We start from the raw sequence: 20,168 nt of genomic DNA, 5'->3' as shown, positions 1-20,168 counted from the left end.
AACTTTGCGCAGCCCTAATCTCTCCCAACTATACAGCTGATCTAAATATATATATTACCAACCCCAACCCAAAAACCACCTTGCCTCTCATGTATTTCTTTGACTATCATAGCTACAACAACACTCCAATCATATTACAAGTAATAGAGTGCGGTGGTGGATGGCAGCGGCAGCCGCCACATGCAAGTTTCCCCCTCCACATCCGGAGGGGCAGGGAGGAGTGGCAGCCAGTTCCGGAGCAGCGGCAGCACACAGATAATAGACACGGAGTGGTGGATGGTGGCAATAGGCGTTGAGTACAAGCTTCCCTCTCTGCATCCAGGGGAGCAAAGGGGGAAGCTTAAGAAGTGCTGGATTTTCGAAAATTTTGGATTTTTGATATCTAGATTTTTGAGGTTATACTGTATTAACATCTCTAATTAACCAACCCTATAAGCTCAACCTGAAATCTGGAAAACATTAAATTTTTCCTTGAATATTATCCATAGTAAAAGTTCTGAGAGCCAAATTATGCCTCAAATTAAACTGGTGAAACTCTATTTTCCACTTGTGTTTGGTGATTTTTACGGAAGTCTGATATTTTCTTTCCATCTGAATTCAACTGAAGAGCCACTAAGAGTTGGGGAAAATGTACCAATAATACTCAAGAAGCTGGAACCAAAAAATTAGCAGCAACAGTAGTTCAATAGACCTATGAAGGACCACTTTCCATAATCATTTATTTAGACACATATGGATATCAGATGTCTGTACAAAATGTTGACTCCTTTGCAATCACTTTTCAGAGCAGCCCCACACTTACAGCCTTCTGAAAAGTTGTTTTTTAATGTTAAAACCATCAAAAATTGCTTTTAATAATAGTAATAAAATACCCAATTAGATGATTTCGTTATGCACTGAAAGACAAATACCTTCTCAGTTTTATTTAACAACTCAACTTCTATTAAAAAAATTACAGAATTTGGACCCACACCTAGAAAAGCAGAAATATCTTCATATGAAATTAAGTTAAAAAAAATATAACTTATTTTGTCTTCTATTGTACATGCTTTAAAACTACTTTATTTAAAATCTATAGCTGTCACTAAAGAATATACTTTATAACCCATATTTTTCAGAAATTTATTGAAATACATTCAAGACCATACACAGAATTTATGATTTTAGAATCATGTAATAAATATCTGTTGCTTATTAAAAACTTGGTTCTACACAGCACTGTAATCATGAATGGTTCTCATTAATGCTATCTGTCTAAGCTAGGAGCGATCAAGATACAGTCCCACAGACCCATGTCATCAGTGTTCCCAAAGGTCTGGAAATTTTCCAGCTGTGGAGCAGTAGCACTGTTAATTGCCATGGTTCGTCCCACTGCCAATCCTGCATGCTGGATCTGGCCCGCACGAGCAGATGAGTTGGGCACCACTAGTTCAAGCACAAAGACTAATCTCTCTTTTACAAAACGTAACATTTACACTTCAAGCATGCATGTTATATAGTGTAAATATATACCTAAGAGTGTGGCCAGGAAGAATTATTTAGGACAGAGGCTTTAAATTAAGGTTACTGTGCCTCAGTATTGTCTGTACTCTGAACACAAGCCTGATCTATATAAACAACCTAAGACACTACTTTTAGCATTAAATGACACGGTCACCTAGCAGAAGGTGTAAATCTTCTGGAAAAGTTAAAAAAAAAAATCCAGCCTAATCACTAGTGACTTCAGTATCATCTGCAGCCTTTAGGAATTCTACTATAACAGGAAATAGATATAAATGCATATTATTTCATTACTGGACAAACAGAAAGCTTCAAGTATACACAATTCTGAAGCCATTTAATATACAGCCAAGCCTTCTGATACCACCGAATCTGCACCAAGAACACCCATGATCATCACCTCACAAATCTCAGAGGGCTTTCATTCAACAAGGACACTGCTGCAGAGAGACAGATCGCACTTTTGAAAAAGCCACCGGGAAACCGTGTAAAGAATTGCTGCAGAAGGAAAACCCCATGAATCGCACACCACTGGTTATGACATGTCACCCCTCCCTGGAACCTACATAGAAAATTTCAAACAATTGCAAGCCATATTAGAAGAAGACCCAATTCTTAAATACATCTTTCCAGAACTACCCATTCTAGGCTTTAAACAAGCACTAAACTGTAACAACTTCATCACCAGAAGCAAACTTCCTACAGTCCAAAACACACCAACTGGATCCAAACCATGCCATGACAAGAAATGTAAAACCTGCCAACCTATCTCCACCACCCCCACAATAACTACACCCCACAACAGAACCATCACCATTCCTAGATCTTATACCTGCACCTCCAGAAGTGTTATACAGCTCATCCAGTCCACCAACTGCTGTAACAGAAAATATGTAGGAGAAACCAAACAACAACTGCATACCAGGCTGAACGCACATAGAAAAACTATCAAAGACAAGTATACAAAATTACTTGTGGGGGCACACTTCTCACAAGAAAACCACTCTCTCTCCAATCTCTCAGTTCTAATCCTCAAAGAGAATTTACAAGACACCTTTCACAGACGAGCCTATGAACTTAATTTCATCAACCTACCGGATACAAAAAATCATGAACTAAATATAGACATTGGATTTATGACACATTATAACCTGCCTAACATCTGACTCCCCAGGTAACCTCTCTTCCATTTACCAGCTATATCCATCCTTCTTCCCCCCCTCCCACCTCTCTCTTACCTATTAACCATCTCAATTTACATTTTCACTGACTGGCTCTCTCACATGCATACTGGCTTCTGGCGTTTTTTTACTAATCCATCCAGAAGAGCACAGACCAACTACAGATCCTTCCTCAGCCTGACAAAGGGTATTTGTACCCGAAAGCTTGCAAAGAAGATTTTTTCCAACTATATGAGTTGGTCTAATAAAAGATTCCCTGACCCTAACAATCCCTGCCTACATTCTCTGGAAAAAAAAAAGAGCCTGCAAAGCTTACTGCTGGGCTGCATGCTCTAGGGTCCCCTGGCTGCCCAGCATCTGTACTGCAGACTCTTTGCTGTTTTGTTTGAAACTAACTCTCAAGAAAACAAACCTGGGAGAGTTGTCCTGGATGACTGGAATGCACATATGTGGCTCCCAGTTCTCCAAAGCACCTTAGGATGATGGAGAACTACATTGTGACTTTTCTCAGAAAAGAATGTGTAGACTTTTGCTCACCTAGGACATACTCTCCCAGGATTCAACTCAGGTTATTCCCAGTTATTTTTCTTCTGGAGCACCCCTTTTTGCTCTGGAAGAAAGAACCTGAACACCTCTAACACTTGTGATTTCTCCTGGGAGAGAAGCAACTCTCCTGCAGGAAACAATGTCTGTACATGTCTGTGGCCTGAGAAACAAACAGTCTAAAACAGAAATTAAGAATCCTTGGAAGGATACAATTATGCAAGATATAGACTGCTTTCATTTTTCTTCAATGGTCCTGCTTGGAGCAGGGGGTTGGACTACATGACCTCCCCTGAGGTCCCTTCCTGCCCTAGTGTTCTGTGATTCTTCCCCTGTCTGTAAAACAGAAGTAGTCAAAACATGTTACAATAAAAACAAATAATTTAAAGAAGATTTTTTTTAAAGTATTTCAAAAGATGTACATGTTTCCCTTGCTCTATGCTGTACATGCATTCCTGGAAAACGGTGCATAACATGTATTCACATAAAGGGAACCTGCTTTACAATGTAACAAATAGGGATATGTTCCAAGACCTTGACTGTACTGACTCCCAGACCCATTTCTACCACTTTTACAAGATAATTTTGGTACTCACCAACAGCAGACAGTAGACACAAGGCACAGGGTGGTGGTAAATATTACCATAATGGGGATGACAACTACAGAAACATGCGTCTCAGACAACGAGCGAGGAACACAGATCCACACAGGAGATTATATTTTGGTGCGCATCACTCCCACAATGCACTACACACAGCAGCTGACTGCAGGCTTCCAACACACTGATCGCATAAGAGTGAATTTACCTCACATATAATGAATTTTTGGTATAAAAAGGACCATCTCATAAGAGCGAATTCACACATACAGAACCCGCATAAAGCGAGGGAAACCTGTACACCATATTTTATTTCAATTAGACCTGACACTACGTACTAATAGCAAGTAAAACACATCATAATCCCTGAAGAGTCCTCAGTCAGTTTTTGTTTTTCCTCCCTATCAGTATTTGTTGTCTCCAGATGTAAAGGAAAGTACTGCATAAGAACAACTTGGATTTGAGGAAAAAAGACAAATGCTGTCAGGTACCACCCTGCACCCTTGCTAGAGATTCAAAACATTGCCTTCCCTCAAGGTTTTATAGAAGAGATCCCTCTTGAGTCCCAGTATCCTTTTTTCAATGAGAAGACTGGGGAAAAATGTAAGGCAACAAGTAGAAACAGCCAATTAACTAACATCCAGAGGAAAAGGAAAGTCCTGGCAAACAAATACCGCTTACTGCAGTGGTTGGAGGCAATACAGAATCCCAAGCCACTTGTAGAGTATAGCATCTTTCACTAGCCTACTACTAATATTTATGTGGATGGGGTTTCTTTTTTTCTCTCAGTAGCTGCTATAAACACTTCAGCCTCACCTACTCCTTTTCCTCAACAAAAGCATTCCAGGAAAGGAAGAGGACCTGTCTAATGGCAGCAAAGGGATAGAGCACCAGCAAACAAGCCTTGCTAGCAGAGTTTTAGTTTCACAGAATTACTGTTCATAGGAGTCACAGTCTCTTCCAGCAGCTGCAAATAAGACTAGGCAACTTGCTATACACATTCTTTTATATTTTCAAATTATGTGCACACAAGCCAGTCATCCCCAATACTGTAAAAGATGCCAGAACTTTAAAGGTCCATCATATACATCCTATTTCTAGGAAGGATTTTATTGTTGGCAGCCTCCCAGTACCACATTTCAGATCCTACCTATCTGTTCTAAGGTGTCAAAATACACATTATGACTCTGCCTTCTGTGGGGTGGAAAGGTAAAAGGTCACGTGAGACAAATGTGGTAAACTACCATGGAACAACACAATATTGTAATTTTCTGGTACATACAGCCCCATTTTAGATATCTTAAGAAATACAGAACGTCATTAATGAGGAACATCACTAAAACACCCAAAAGATAAAATGAGTCTTCTCAGACATATTCAAGTAAGTTCTCACTCCACAGATGCATAAACCAAAAGCAGCAACCTGGATGGTGCAGACCATTGTTTAATGCATCCCTTAACATACAAGTTTAGTAATGTTCACAAAAACTTGCATATTTGACAAGAGTTGGTTCAACCTGCTAAAATGAAGTTTAAATTACAGCCATGATAGTAGGTTTTGTATTTTTAATTACAGCAATAGCATCAGGCTTTTAAGAATGGATATAACAGTCAAACTGTGTAAATGATACATCAGCTGCTTCAAATAGTAGCTCAATATTAGCTTAATACTTCAACAGTAGCTCAAGGCAGGCAAGGGCAGAGACACAGCTAAAGGCAAGTCAGCATTAAATTCACATTCCTCTTTCAAATGCTGTGTGTGTATGCCTGTGATAAGCACTAGACAGAAGAAAGGAGGAAGACAGGATAAAACACTAAACAAAAAGTTATCTACACCATTAAAATACAAATCTTGCCATTCAGAGAGAGTAATAAGCCAAGCTCAAGCTTAGTGCTAGATCTTACTTTGAGAAAAATAAGAACTAGAGATTAAAGGTTAGTTTTTAAATAACATTTTTTTTTCAAATTCAGAAAAGTCCTTACCTAAATCAAAGTCATACATACAATAAGTCATCAAAATATCATGAAGTAAAATCAATCCTGGATTATCTTGACCTTCATAAAACTTGTTTGTGCGATCTGTTCTGTTTACATCTTTTTCTGAGGGAAAAATCCACAGATTTTAAGCATTTTCAAAACATTTTTTACTAAGCCTATATCTAACAAATGCAGAAAAGCTCTTTGAATTACTGATTTTTCTCCAAACACTGTGGCAGAGCTTTGATGCATTTACTAAGACAACTACATTCACTGAATGTCATTATAAAATACATTAAAGAAGTTTTTAAGAGAAAGTACTTAAAAGAAAAAATCCTCCTGTCTGGACTAAAATGATTTACTTATAAGCAGATCTTAAACTTCAAATGTTACAACCTTCTTATGGAAACCTCATGATTATATGCAAATATTTTCACTGAATATACAGCAACCCTGAGGACTATTTCAAATGAGTTAACTGTAATATACCACTTGTGAATATATGCAATATTTAGCATAATCAAAAAATAATGGAAAAGTTACTCTACAATAAAGGTTAATCGAGAGGGACTGTTATATTTGTAATTACTTTGTACATTATAGCAAGTATTATGAACTCTGCCAGGCTAGTGTAATCACCACTGAACTCAAACTGCAGGATAGTTTTTCTACATATTTTACACATTGCTTCAATATACAATATGGAGTTCATATTGCCAAGACTGAGGTTACACTCATAAAGGATTGCTTATTTAAAAAAAAATTAAATAGATGTTTTATAGTTTCAGAGACTATGTGATCTAGTCTCAGGATCCTCAGGTTTCTACTAACATTAACATCCACACCATGGACACAAGCTAATGTAATCCTTTAATATAGCCTTCTCCTGAATTAACAGGAAGCATGCATATCTGTTTTAAGGAAGACTGTGCACTATATTCAATTCTTTCTCAACATCAGTCTGCCTGATGAGCAAAACCACAGGCATTCTGTCCACAATGTGCACCTTTTTGCAAAAAGTTTAGTCAAACTGAGGAAGTCCAAACAAATTTAATTCACCTTCAGAGAGAACTGTTTAGCAACCAATCCCATAAACTGGCTAGTTCCCACAACTACTGAAGACTTCAAAATCTCTTTTTAAAAAATGGTCCCTTGCAAAAGAATTTTCAAAATGGAATGTGTATTACTTGTGGTTTCTCTCATTGTTGATCTGCCATCTCAATTACACATACAAGGAAAAGGTATCTCATAATGAAGCAACATGAAGTAAAAAGGTTTTCCTATTGGTGACTAAAAAGTATTTCCAGAGTTTTAAAATAATTGTCTCCGTTTTCTGATTATACTGGACTTTTTTTTTAAGTTTTAATGACGCTTCTACTATATCAACATAGAAACTTTATTTTCAATGCTTTTTTAATGAAAAGGCTGAAGTTCTTCTACTTCATATCAAATTGTAAAAACAGAAAATAAAATATTGTTTTGCTGCAGTCAGGAACCCATCCATAAGAGAGGTGCCAAATTCTACAGAATCAGCTACAAAAACAGAGATTTGACTCTGAGGAACAAAATGATTGAAACTGTTTGAAACTATTGTTTTAGTCTCCCTGCGAACTCAGGACAGCCACACTTCACTGATATTTACTCACTGCACATTTACATTATTATTAACAAGAAAGTTGAGATTCTGTACTCTATTCTGGCAGCAGGTTCCTGGCCACAGAATATGAAAAGCAATGGATTTTATTTTCTAATGCAAAAGCACCTCTTTTTACTTTGACCAAAACTTAACCCATCTGCATACGCTGTGCTCTAAATTTGTAAGTAGAAAATTACCTATAAGACTCCGGTAGTCTCTTAATCTTGAATTGCGTTTTTCTTGCTCCTCACTGACTGACTTCCACTGAAGTTTCATCCTGAAATATTCATCTCTAAAGGAAAAAAAAATCATTTTGAAAGCAAATGAAACCTGTTAAATAATGAGAAGTGAAATGATTTGTCATAAGCTCTCTAAGAACACACACACACAAGAGGAGCAAACAGAAGGAGTATGAAGAGGGTACAAGTAACTCAATTTACAGTATATTCTTCAATTACATACTGTGGCCTTTTTAAAATTTGTCAAACACTGCCCAGTAATTGTAAATATTTGTCTTTGAAGTGTGCAGAAAGCTTTCCATAGTACTACAATTAAGCATAAGCTTGAAAAAAAAAAATCTGAAGCCCTTTATACCCATTGACAATATAAAGTTAATCTCTACTCACGTTTTTCTTTTTTGCAAGTTAGTTCTTTCCTCCCTGGTGCCGTGCCAAGGAAAATAACCCAAAAGGAATTTCCATACTTCTTTTCTCAAAGCATGGCAGAGCCCCTAAGGAAAAAATGCACATAAAATACACAGATAAATGAATACACTAGCTATGAAACAGTTCCACAGTAACTGAACATTTTCTAAAGCAACAATTGTAACGGAAAGAGACGGTGCAGAGGCTCCTCCAAGATTTTATAAAGTAGCTGTACTCTACAGTAGCTGTAGATCTCAGTTTGTAGCCTGGTATGTTCTTTTTTTTCCTTTTCTTTTTTCAAATAGCAAAAAAACTAAGTCACAACTAGAAACTACAGCATGTAAACAGCATGCAGACAATCTTACATATAAATCACAACCAGTCAAGAAACTGACATCTCAACAACTTTTTCACAGTCTAAGTAGCACATCCTACCATATTTCTCTCATTAAATCATTACTTCTACCTTACCATCACCCCTGCTTCACACAAGAACAGCCCTTGTACTTGCTATGAGCAAGCATATGCACTGTATCAGAAGAAAAAGACAATAATACTTTCTTAATTGTCACTGTCACCATTTAATAGCCCACTAAGATTTACTATAGTAAAGGTGTATTCCATTATTTCCTCATTAATCCACTGGACTAAAGTTGGGGAACTCATACACCAGTAAGTACCATTTGCTGCATCACTTGGCCTTACAACCAATTCTAGTTAGGAGAGTCCTTCTGGCCTCTTAACTGCCCCAAATGGTTTTGATATTTTTTAAATCCTGACCCCATACAAAGACAGCAAGCTGCAACTTGCATTCAGAAGTGGCCTCAAGTGTTCACTTACTGGGATTTTGGGTACTCAGGGCACTAAAAACACACTGGCCTTCTTAGCATAGGTTTACAGTATAAAAACAAGATTAAATGCAACTTAGGCTGCCATGTAAATGCTAGTTGGCCAATAAGCCGGCAATATGAGGAAAGCAGTTTTCAATGGATATCACAAGTGCCTGCAACAGGCTCCTGAACCACCTGGCAGGGGCTTTAAATGACCAGCACAGGTGGAAGAGGTACCACAATCTTGTACCACACTCCAAGCCATTCTCTTCATTACTTTTCTCAAAAGTAATTTTGCTGTTGCTGCTGCTGAATTGCCCAAGACCCAGTCTGTCATTTACTTCCAAATCCTTTTAACCAGTCTAAATTATCCATTTCTTGTGACACCGTTTCTTTTGTTATGTTATTTCAGGACTATGCAACTGGTATAGTTTAACATGAACCTGAATACTGCTGAAGAGCCATGGGGTCTTTGGGATACTTCAAGTGTAACTTAGCTAGTGCAACAAGAGACTTCGGGGACCACTGAAATGAGACAAGACATCAGACTAGCTGACTTAACACCTAACAGTGGCTTTATTGACGAACATTAAAGTTACCCCTTTGAATATCATTTGCTTTATGGAGTCAACATGTATCAGTCTTCCTTCTGAATCCATATTCTTTGTCCATTCCTCAACTGACACTGGCTCTCTTCTGTTAACTTCAGGTCGTTTCCCTAGATAAATCTAAAAATATTAAGAAGTTGTTACAAACCTGGCTGCATGGACCCACTGTTTTTAACACACATACATGAACTTTAAACCCTATTCCCTCCTCCATAAGCCCTTGGGCCCTGAACATATCAATCCCACTGTGGATAGGGAGTTCAAAGGAACAGTGGAGAAGAGAGTTGAGAAGGATTTCAGGACTCCATGGGGGCTCTTTACACATAATAGCACAGTATGGATTTGAAGGTGAGACTAACAGAGCAGTTCCTGTGTGAATAAAAATGGCGATTCCCTCTAAGAAAAACTAAGGCAAAGACAGTTTTGAAAGCACAAAAGAGCACCATAGCCAAAAGACTCTTCAGTCCCCAACCTGCATATCTGAGCACCGAGAGGAATCCAAGTTTTGGGCTGTAATTTCTATAAAGGTTCATTCATGGCAAAAGCCGAGTCAACTTTCAATTTGCTTTTCAACTATTTAGGAGCCACATTCTTCAGTATGTCAAGCCACATCACTAGCATTATTTCTAAATTAATAAGATTTATCAGATATAGATTTTCCTTAATGTCCAGTTACTGAACAAACACAAAGCAGCAATGTCTAGGATATACTGTATTTATTCGAATCTAAGATGGCCTTGGATTTTAAACAACCCCCCCTCCAATAATTAGAGTCTATACATGGAAAATGTATAAATCTGTTATAACTAAGTACAGAATATAATTAATAGGAGGTTTTCCTTGAATTCATCTTTCTCCCATTGGTACAGCAGAGCAAATAGTGACTTGTGGAGACCAGGTGGCCTGGGTGGGGAGGTGAGGTGGCCCTCTTGCCCTCTGACCACCCAACTTCTTTCCTCTGAAGCCTTGCTGCCCCCCCCCCCCACACTGCCCCAGCTCCTCACAGCCTCTATCCTTCCCTCTCAAGCCCCACAACCTCTGTCCCTTCCCCCCTTGGTCTCTGTATCTTCCCCCCTCCCATTCCTTGCTTACTATCAGACTCTGCTTGTTCTCTGTTCCTTGCCTGAATACAGTACATGGAAATAAAAAGTGGGGCAAGGGGCAAGCAGGAGGGGGGCAGATGCTGCAGAGGGCAAGCAGAGACTCAGAGCCAAAGGACATACTCAGGGCCAGTCAGAGCCACAGCATCTACTTGCACAGATCCCCCCCCCCCCCCCCTTTCTGCTCTGTGCAGGAAAATCTTGTTAATCTGAAACACAAGAAACCAAAAAACACTGACTTTGAAATAAACATACCCATGGTAATTTTCATATATACAGGTTATGAGTACCTTCAGAAGCAATGCGTTTTACCTTTTTTGCCAACTACTGCAAGTTCCAAAACAGTTTTTTTTGAATGTACAAACACACTTTTGAGCAGTACTTTTGTACCTACTTAGACATAGTACAATTTCACTTTCAAGGGCTAAATCAGTTCTGAATTCTATTGGGCAAAGTCTTGACACCTCCAAGTCAAGTTCCAAGTTTCGACTGAGCTCAATCATTCAAATCTGCATGGTTCTACCACCAGATAAATTTCCTCCTTCCCAGCCTCAGTCTGGGGCTTCAGATACTCCCCAAATCTCCCCAAATCCTACATACAAGCCCAGAGCCCAGGGACCCTGAAGTTCAGATGCCCCCTAGTTTCACTTGCTCTTAGTCAAAAGACCAGGGATCAGGGGGAAAGCAAGAAAGCAGTCCCACATTGCCACAAAGTTCTGCAGTTGAATACCCTGCATTTGGGGAAACTCACAGGGGTCAACAGGCCCAGAGTGCAAGGGATAGGCTTCACCTTGGGAAAACCACCTCTTAGCCCACAAGAGGCCTGGTGATCATGGTATTTCCCCTGTCAGGTAAGTATGAATGATATTAATCCAAAGGCAAAAGGCTCTTGATTAACCACCATACAGTTCATTGGGCAGTGCTTCAAGTCATGGTGACCCCACAGCTCAGCACAGCTCAGTATGGCTGATAGACATTACACATAAACCAGTTTAAGTTATCACAAACTGGTTTAAACCAGTTTGAAAATGGCTTAAACTAGTTTGAGATAAACTTAGCGGAATGTAGTATCAGATTTAACTGATTTGGGTCTAACCAGCTTATGCAATGTCCGTCCCAGGCCCCTTCCTGGTTTAAGTTAAACCAGAGTCCCCCCCAGCATCCCAGATCCTTTGCAACCCTGGGCAGAGCTCTGCTCTCTGCTCCAGCCCAGCAGGGCTGGCCCCACCCCACCCCGCCCCTCTGCTCCCTGGCTGCGGCTCCAGCAGGTACTGTAGGTACAGCAGCATCTGCCTAGCTTCCTTGTACTTCCTACCCCCCCCACCCCATTCCCAGCTCAAACAGGGTTTCCCCCCCTCCCCTTTGCCTTACACAGACACCTCTCAGCATTAGCTAATATACCACACGCTGGCTATGGTCCGTGCTGTGGGAGACAGGACAAAGGCAGACAGAACAGTGTCAGCTTAGGGCTGTTTGGAGCTAATCAACAGGTAGCTCATAATGTCCCTGTGTTCCTTCCTGGGAAAAAGTTGTTTAAGAGCTTGAACTAGTGAGAGAGACTTTTGTTTTGTTTCATGGACTGACAAATGCTAACAACTCCCTGCTGTGTAATGAACTGCTGTTATCAACTCCCTGCTATCTCCCTTGCTGGTCAGGAGGGGTGGGACCCCCCTCCCTAATCAAAGCATCCTGCCAGGGTGTGGCCACGCCCCACCTCAGCTCAGCACTGTAGAAAAGAAGGGAGGGCTGCTCTAGCACCCCCTGACTTCTAGCCTGAGCCACTGCAGGCATATGCCTGCATTTCTTCAGTCTAGAGGGGATGCCTGTTCAGTTACAAACTCGTTCAGCCTAGCCAGGTTAGACTAACCTGCAAAGATTGAATCAACTCAGGCTCAAGCTTTTTGAATGTCTATCCCTAGCTTATGTGTGTGTACTCCAGATACCTCCACCCCCCTCATAAAGAATCCATGGGCTAATCAGCTCCCCCGTTGCAAATGGAAGCAGGTGTTCTTGTCACAAGTCCTAGGATCCTCCAAAAATTTATATACAGATGGGGCACAGGGCTACATGATCTAGCTGCACCCCATGGAGTGTGGGGCCATACCAGTCACATGCAACAGGCTGACAGAGCTTCTCATCTACACAGAGGTTTGGTGTAGATGATTAGTGATTAGTGTTTGGAGATTCTGGCCTAACATTTAAGGCTGGTAAAGAAGCAGGAATCACTGGAAACAGGATAGAAAGGCACTGCTTAGCAGTGGGAGTGAAGTGGAAGTCAAAATATATTAAATGCAGTAGTTCACTATGACTTTTTCCAGTCAGCACTGAGGGGGACTGAGCACAATAGGTACTGTATTTTATTCAGATGGGCTGCATTAACCTAGCCTTGTGGTATGTTCCCATTAGTATGTTTGCACAATATGGACCCTACATTTTACAAAATTGCTCAGTGTTGTGCAGGGAGAGTGCTAGCACATCTTCCTTCTGTGGGGGTTGGCACATTCAATCAACTTCATAGTTTCCATAACTGAGCGCACACTGCTTCTGGCAGCAGTTTAATGATAGACAATGTATTTAATGAGGTTTTCCTGTATGCAAATAGAAGACGAGGGGCTTTTTTCCCCATGATGCTTGGGTAAAAAGAACCTTTGTCTTACATCTGAGTAAACACAGTAAGTATTTATAGAGATCTCGGCCAAATTTACTGACAATTTTGTTTTTTGGGGGCTATTAAGGAAAATTTGTATATTAAAAAGTTATTGTGCAGAGCTTTTTATACATTTAGAAGTCCCAAAAGCACTTGGGCTGCTTAAAAAACCTCGGTATTATCAATCCCTTGAATCTCAGTGCTGTCAAACTCACTGTGATACTCATAGCACCCACAGTAAATGATTCATTATCCAAATACATTACATGGAATTATTTGCTATCCCTAGAATACCAATTCATTACATAACACATCTACAACTAATCATCCAATTATTTGTTTTCATTCATATAGACTGGTTTAAATGTAAACTGAGATTGTAAAATGACTACTGTAATGATAAGATTAAAATCAAACAAATAAGGAGTGGATGGCCTATATGTCCCCAATTTTTCTTAATATATTCTCTAGCCAAGTCATGAGAAAGAAACCAAGCATGTACTCAATCAGTTTAGTTTATATGAGGATGACACTGCAAGATAATGAGCATCTTAATATTCCACTGGCATCCCATGTTTGGATCCCATGTTAACAATTAGAAGTTCCCCCTTCACTACATTCAAATATGGTTTAATTTCTGACCATCTGTTGGAAATAAAAAGTGATATATATTCTAAAGCAGAAACTGATGATACTATACTACCACATGGTTTATAAAAAAGAGACCACAACAGTCTTCAAGGAAGAATGCAGCATGCTTCAACAATTTTAAAATCAGAAAACGTGCTTCTGAAGACATAGGGTACCTGAGAGAAAAAAAAAAAAAAGGAGCTTTATGTCTCCATCATGCTTAGAATTTTATCTACACACTCACTCGTGTAATGACTTCAAATCCCGGTTCTTCCTGCTGATTTATCTTTAGTCCTGGAATAGCATCACTAAGGAAGTCTACCATTTCTGATGGTGGCCGCCGTTGCGTTGACTGGTCACTTAATCGAAAACTATCAAAAATATAGTTGGTCACTTTGGAAAATCTTCCCATAGTTGCTGTATAAGGATCCCTCTTCAATTTCTGTGTAATAGCAGAAAGGGAAAACAAAAGTCAACACTGAACCTAAAATTCATGTGAGCAAATCCCTAACAGAACTTGAAATCATAACAAAAACAGCAATTTTCTACATATATTAAAAGTTATCAGAGGTTTATATAACAGTAATTTTGTATAGCACCATTCTAACAAGATAAGGAAAATGAGAGATCATGACAGATAAAAATTGCTACTACTGATTTGAGTGATTAGTCAGCCCATCACTGGCTAAATCTAACCAAATAATATTTGAATAACATTTCACAAGTAGTGCTTACTTTCCAGTGATGAATGACCTCAAATGTTTTTCTTCTATGTAGTTTCCCTACCTTTGTAGAGAAAAATATATCTTTTAGCACCCTGGAAGAGCTGTTACACAAAAGAGCATCTTTGATCACTATAGCTGGAAAAAACAGTTCAAATCACTCTACCTTAAATCAATCCACAGGGTGAAATTCTGGCCCTACCAAAGTCCCTAGGAATTTTGGCAACAACTTCCATAAGGCAAGATGTTACCTAGTTTGGCAGTTATAAAGACAGAGAGTTTCCTTTAAACAGTACTGTGCCCTGAAAAACTATATTTCCGACACCATCTTCTTAGCTGAAAGCACATTAGGATAAACAATAAATCAAAACACATGTCAAGAAAGATTAGTTAACATATATGTAACACCTGCTCTTTCTTTCTCTGTCCCCACTGCCATGCAGAAGCTGAAGAGCATATTTAAAAATGTATATATTAGTAACCTAAACTAACTGGATGTCTGTCCCAAGATGAATTGAGTTGAATAGTTTCCTTATTGAAATAAAACCTGTACAACATGGAGCTTTAAGTAATGAAAATAAATGGAATTTATGAACATATACATAATAAATAAAAAGCAATGTTCTTTTCTTACAGAAAGTAAAATAATGGCTTTGAGACCATGGCAACTGCTTGAAGAACTCATTTAAGGGGCTGGGGATGCTTTTAAATCTCTTTGTAATATCAAAGGAAAAGCAGATTTAATACATAGAACATACTTGTAGTAAGCCATATGATGGTTCATCAAGGAGATTTTCAAAAGATTGTGAAAGACTCTTGTTCTGACAATTCACAAGGAGTATTCTTTTATCCTGTGGAGATCTGTAATAAAATCAATACATTGGTACCCTGTGATACAGACAGTTTTTCTGCAAATGTTTTTCAAATGTTAGTTTTTAAATTGTAGTTTGTGCTTTGAGAGAGAAACAGATCCAGCAAAAAAAAAAAAATAATAATAATAATAATAATTTTTAAAAAGTTATTTTTAGTCTCTTGAGCTCAACAAATATAAGCATTTTTTTAAATATTTTTAAATCACTTACATTATTTACTCATCAGGTCTGATTAACATTCAAAGTTACACACCATCACTAAGACAATGGTTTCAGCTTCTCAAGTGTGAAGTGCTTTAAAAACTTCTGACTTATTATGTACTTTATAAATCAGCTGATATAGAAGAAACTCTAGGAGATGCAAGCACCCACAAGCTAATGCTTGCGCACACTCAATATGTTATAAGAAAGGAATTGAATAGAGTCCTTATGTTTTCATATACATTATTGGAATGGTCTTCAATAATAGACGAACATCACGCTTAGGTACCCAGTAAAAATATTTCAATGATAAGAAGTTACCAGTAACAACAAACCACACTTCACTATAGAAATGCAAGTTTCTTGATTTTATGATTTCCCCTCAAAACAGCAATACTACAATTATATAACACCTACTTGCAGCCAAAATACATTCAAACTCACACAAATGTAACTTCTAAACAGTGTGGCCATCATATTCTGAAACTACCATATTACAGCCATGCAAATTATTTTCCTGTTCAGAACCCAAAATGCTAAATCTACCTTTAACCCTGATAAAGCAGCTGAGTGAATTCAATGCATTTAAGTAATCTTTTATTTTGGTGGTAATACTTCTCACACCACTGTACATCTGTACCTCCCCATAGTATACTAGTTAATAAATCAGTTGGTTAAATCCACTATTTCTAGTTTTTGATGTAAAACAACGTTTTTATTTTACTATAACCTAGATCACCTACCTTGTTATTAAAGCCTAAGATAAGAACTTTAATAACCGTTATCTCTTTTCAATTCCAACAGGACAGGATATAGTGTTAATACTAAAGGATATGAAATCCGACAAGAGATCTCATTTTCAGGCAGCCAGAGACTGCAGTCATAGTTCTGAAGTAATGGCAGTTAATAAACCTCAACTGGGTTTTGTTAAAAGCAGCACAAAGGGCAAAGGTTGAGTCATGCATTATATGTTTTGCCAAGACATGAAAATGAAAACCCGTGTAAGAAATTTCCATTTTAATTAAACTCTCTCTCTCTATGGTCAGATACTTGGGTAATGTTCAATACAATATGTGGGCTTAAGTACTCTTAGTGAGCACCTATTCATAATATTCCAACTTTGAAAGCATAGCACCACAGTTCCTCTCAATGAAACTGGAGATACACAGTCAAACTAAAAAGTACAGTATCTTCCACATGAACAACTCACTTAAATATTTACTCCATGCTACCATTAGCAGTGACATATTTTGATAGAAGAACACTGCTAGATGGAAGACAAAAATATTATTAGATCTGACTTGTCTCTACTTTGATATCAAGTCATCTAATATTTAGAAAACAGTTAAACAACCCTAAATGAGAACCAAGGATCTGATAATACAAGGCATAAAAGAATGAAGCAAAGTGACTGTACAATTTAACATTTAACAACTACGATTCTTCAGAGAGAATAAAGCCAGTTTCTCCCCCTAGAAGACATTTTAACTAAGGTAACCTGTCATAAAATGAAACAAAATATTATTTAGCATGGCAAAGGCAGAAAATAACCTGATGAAGTAGATTGTAGCCTATCAAAATTTACACCTCCCTGAACCAGTTGGTCTCTAAGATACCACCCTGTTCTGCCTTCTTTGTGAAAATAAAGTTGGAAATTGATTGTTTTCACAAGCTGTATGCCATGATGTTACACTTATTTAGGCCTGGTGCAAAAGAAGATTTAATTGGAACTTAAACACCCAAATCCAAAACTGCAATCTTAAAAGCCCATGTTCAGCTGCCATTTAACTTAAAGGCACTAAGGTGCCTCAGCTTTTAACCTACACATTTCCCAGGCACCTTATTTCTTAAGTCTGAAGGATGACAATCCCTGTTACAAATCACTTGCTGCCCAGAAGTGACCATCCTGACACTGCCAAGTAAGTCAGCACCTTTCTCATGCTCAAGCTCAACTGTGATCCAAAAACTAGGAATTCTTTCCCCTATCACCCAGAAAGTATTGAGACAGCACTTGTTCTCAGGGCACAGGTGACAGATATTCTACAGCAGGGGTTTTCAACTGGGGGTCCACATACCCCTGGAGGTATTTCTGATGGCCTCAGGGGGTACTAGGCAGTGTGCACCGCCGCCAATTATGCCGTTGACACTTGTGCTGCTGCTGTGCCACTGGCATGCTCACCAATCAGCTGCTGGGGAATGCCCCCTGCTTGTCTGGCTGCCAGTGGACTCCTGCCTTCTTGACCAGCCGCTCGGGGTACAATGACCTAAAAAGGTTGAAAACCCCTGTTCTACAGGACTGGATTCCTCGTCCCCCAAAATGCAATGCTAGAGAAACTATTTTCTGCTACAGGACAACTGGAAGAGTGCATGGTGGTGATGGTGTCCCTCCCTTAATATATAATAATCTACTACAGAAGTGTCAAACATACAAAGGAGATCCAGATCCAGCTAACCAGACAACCAGATTCAGCCCACCAGTCTCAACCTCAGCACCACAGCTGCTGGAGAGCCCATGCAGAAACAGTGTTAATCCTTGCAGTTGTAAGAGCTGATGTTTCAGTACAGCTCCAGAATCCAGTGAGTTAACGCCACTTGCCTTTTCCACCACCAAAATCATGGGTTTCAGTCACCCCTGGTGACTAAAATAGGCAAAAGGGAAAAAGGAAGGGTGAGTTTGCATGCAGCAGTGAAACAGTAGCTCTGGCAGTTGAGAGGGTTAATGCCATTATTTACAAGTTGTCTAGCCTATGGGAAGCTGCCACCATCCAGGGAAGATGGGATATTTGGGTTCAATTCCCTCTTCTGCCTGAGGGATCAAAATCACACATTTCACCATTTAGTAAAGGGCCAGAACCATCAAGCTACAAGCTATTCCTTCTGTTTCCTATCCCTTCTGTGGAAGCTATACCACTCTACTGGAAACAAGTTCAAGATGATCTGGGCTAGAGAGATGGAGCAAAACCTGTAATCTAGGAATCAGAGCATTCACCCGAGACCAGCAGGAGACCTAACTTCTGGTCCCAGCTCCAAGCACTTCACTAACATTTTACCTGATAACTCTTTCATATAAAATACATTAATAGTGCTTGGAGCAGGAACGGGAATCTGGATCCACCCTTTGACAATGAAGACACTGTAGAATCAATGGAAGGAAAGGATCAGCAGAGGAGGGGATAAAAGTTATGGGATACAGAACTAGGAAACATTTCACATATATGAATCGGTGAGTTAAAATTTAAAAAAAAAAAATACACCCTTGTAAATAAATCAGGTTCACAGTCCCATCTCTATACTTTCAATGTAATTCAATTTATGTTAGCAAACTGCAATATACATAACTCATGAGCATTTGGCATTGCATTTTAATTGGATGAAATAAGTCACACTATGAGACTAGCATATATTTTAAAGTATTAGCATTTTTATACTATCATATTAAGTACAGTTAAAAACTGAAAACTGAAGAAAGAAAAATCTGTAATAATGCAAAAAAAGGTTACAGAGTATGGAGGGAGGGAAGGGAATTAACGTGTGCCTGCCCCCCTTCCCCACACCTCTACAAACTTGTTTTGCGATCACTATGATTCACTTGACAGTCCAAAACACACCTTTAAAATTATACCATCCTTAATCCCCTTACAATGACCGTACCATGCACCCATGCTCCCAGACACTCTCGTATCCATCAATTTAAGTCACACAAAGCAGGCTTATTTGGCACTCAAAAGATTACCTGGAATTTGGGGCAGGTTGCTGAGAGTGTAAACAGACTTAACATTTGAAGCTCTTCAAAGGGCAAGGGCTGTTGGCTGATTTGAGGTAGTGTTTTGAACTATTTTTCAGATACAGCGATCCAAGACTCTTCTGTGTAAGAGTTTTATTAGGGTGCTAAAAGATATATTTTCCTCTACAAAGGCAGAGAAACTACTTAGAAGAAAAACACAGAGGTACACATCCTTTGTAATACTCTGAAAATGGCAGAAGTGCTCCAAAAATACCCCTGAAGAAACAGTAACTATTTGGAAGCGTTTCATTTTGAACCATTACATCTGCAACTCTCTAGATCTTTTAGCATCCTGGAATGCTCTGTTCCTCTGCCATAACACATGAATATCCTCTATTTAAGGGCCAAACTCTGGAGTAGTTTTTTTAAGTAAATGGGGAGCACAGCAGACTGTAAGAAAGACACCAGAACTGGGAGACTGGAGAGCAGGAATTCCTGCAAGCCTCTCCACATCTGGTCTCTGAGTTTCAGCAGGAGATTCTCCTGCCTCTGGCAGAGGGAAGGGACTGAGAGGGGAACTGGAGAATACAGCAGCACCCTATCATGCCCCCAGCTGAGTACATACCACTACATGCAGCCATGGCAATTTTAAAACAGTATAGGTGCTAGGGCTTGTGGCATACAAATGTTTGTCCCCAGTGGAGGCATGTTTCTGAACCACTTCAGAGTGCTGCTGCACTTGAAGCGCTTCAGA

General features: G+C 39.1%; 1 protein-coding gene and 1 pseudogene across 2 annotated transcripts in view; both read right to left on the bottom strand.

Moving 5' to 3' along the window:
* The window catches only part of TBC1D15 (TBC1 domain family member 15), an 80,428-nt gene that overhangs the window by 23,779 nt on the left and 36,481 nt on the right, over positions 1-20,168 (bottom strand). The window contains exons 6-12 of one of the 2 annotated variants that reach the window (XM_019493688.2): positions 15,376-15,478; positions 14,631-14,681; positions 14,140-14,337; positions 9,510-9,638; positions 8,063-8,166; positions 7,634-7,728; positions 5,807-5,923 (exon numbers count right to left, since the gene is read on the bottom strand). In XM_019493688.2, coding sequence (XP_019349233.1) covers positions 5,807-5,923; positions 7,634-7,728; positions 8,063-8,166; positions 9,510-9,638; positions 14,140-14,337; positions 14,631-14,681; positions 15,376-15,478 — 797 coding nt within the window. The remainder of the gene's footprint in view (positions 1-5,806; positions 5,924-7,633; positions 7,729-8,062; positions 8,167-9,509; positions 9,639-14,139; positions 14,338-14,630; positions 14,682-15,375; positions 15,479-20,168) is intronic. The other variant, XM_014595871.3, reaches the window with a different exon arrangement.
* LOC132250460 (U1 spliceosomal RNA) lies at positions 11,294-11,477 on the bottom strand (annotated as a pseudogene).

The sequence above is a fragment of the Alligator mississippiensis genome, chromosome 4 (assembly GCF_030867095.1).
Source record: "Alligator mississippiensis isolate rAllMis1 chromosome 4, rAllMis1, whole genome shotgun sequence".
Classification (NCBI taxonomy): domain Eukaryota; kingdom Metazoa; phylum Chordata; order Crocodylia; family Alligatoridae; genus Alligator; species Alligator mississippiensis.
This window is presented reverse-complemented; position numbering and strand designations above follow the sequence as displayed.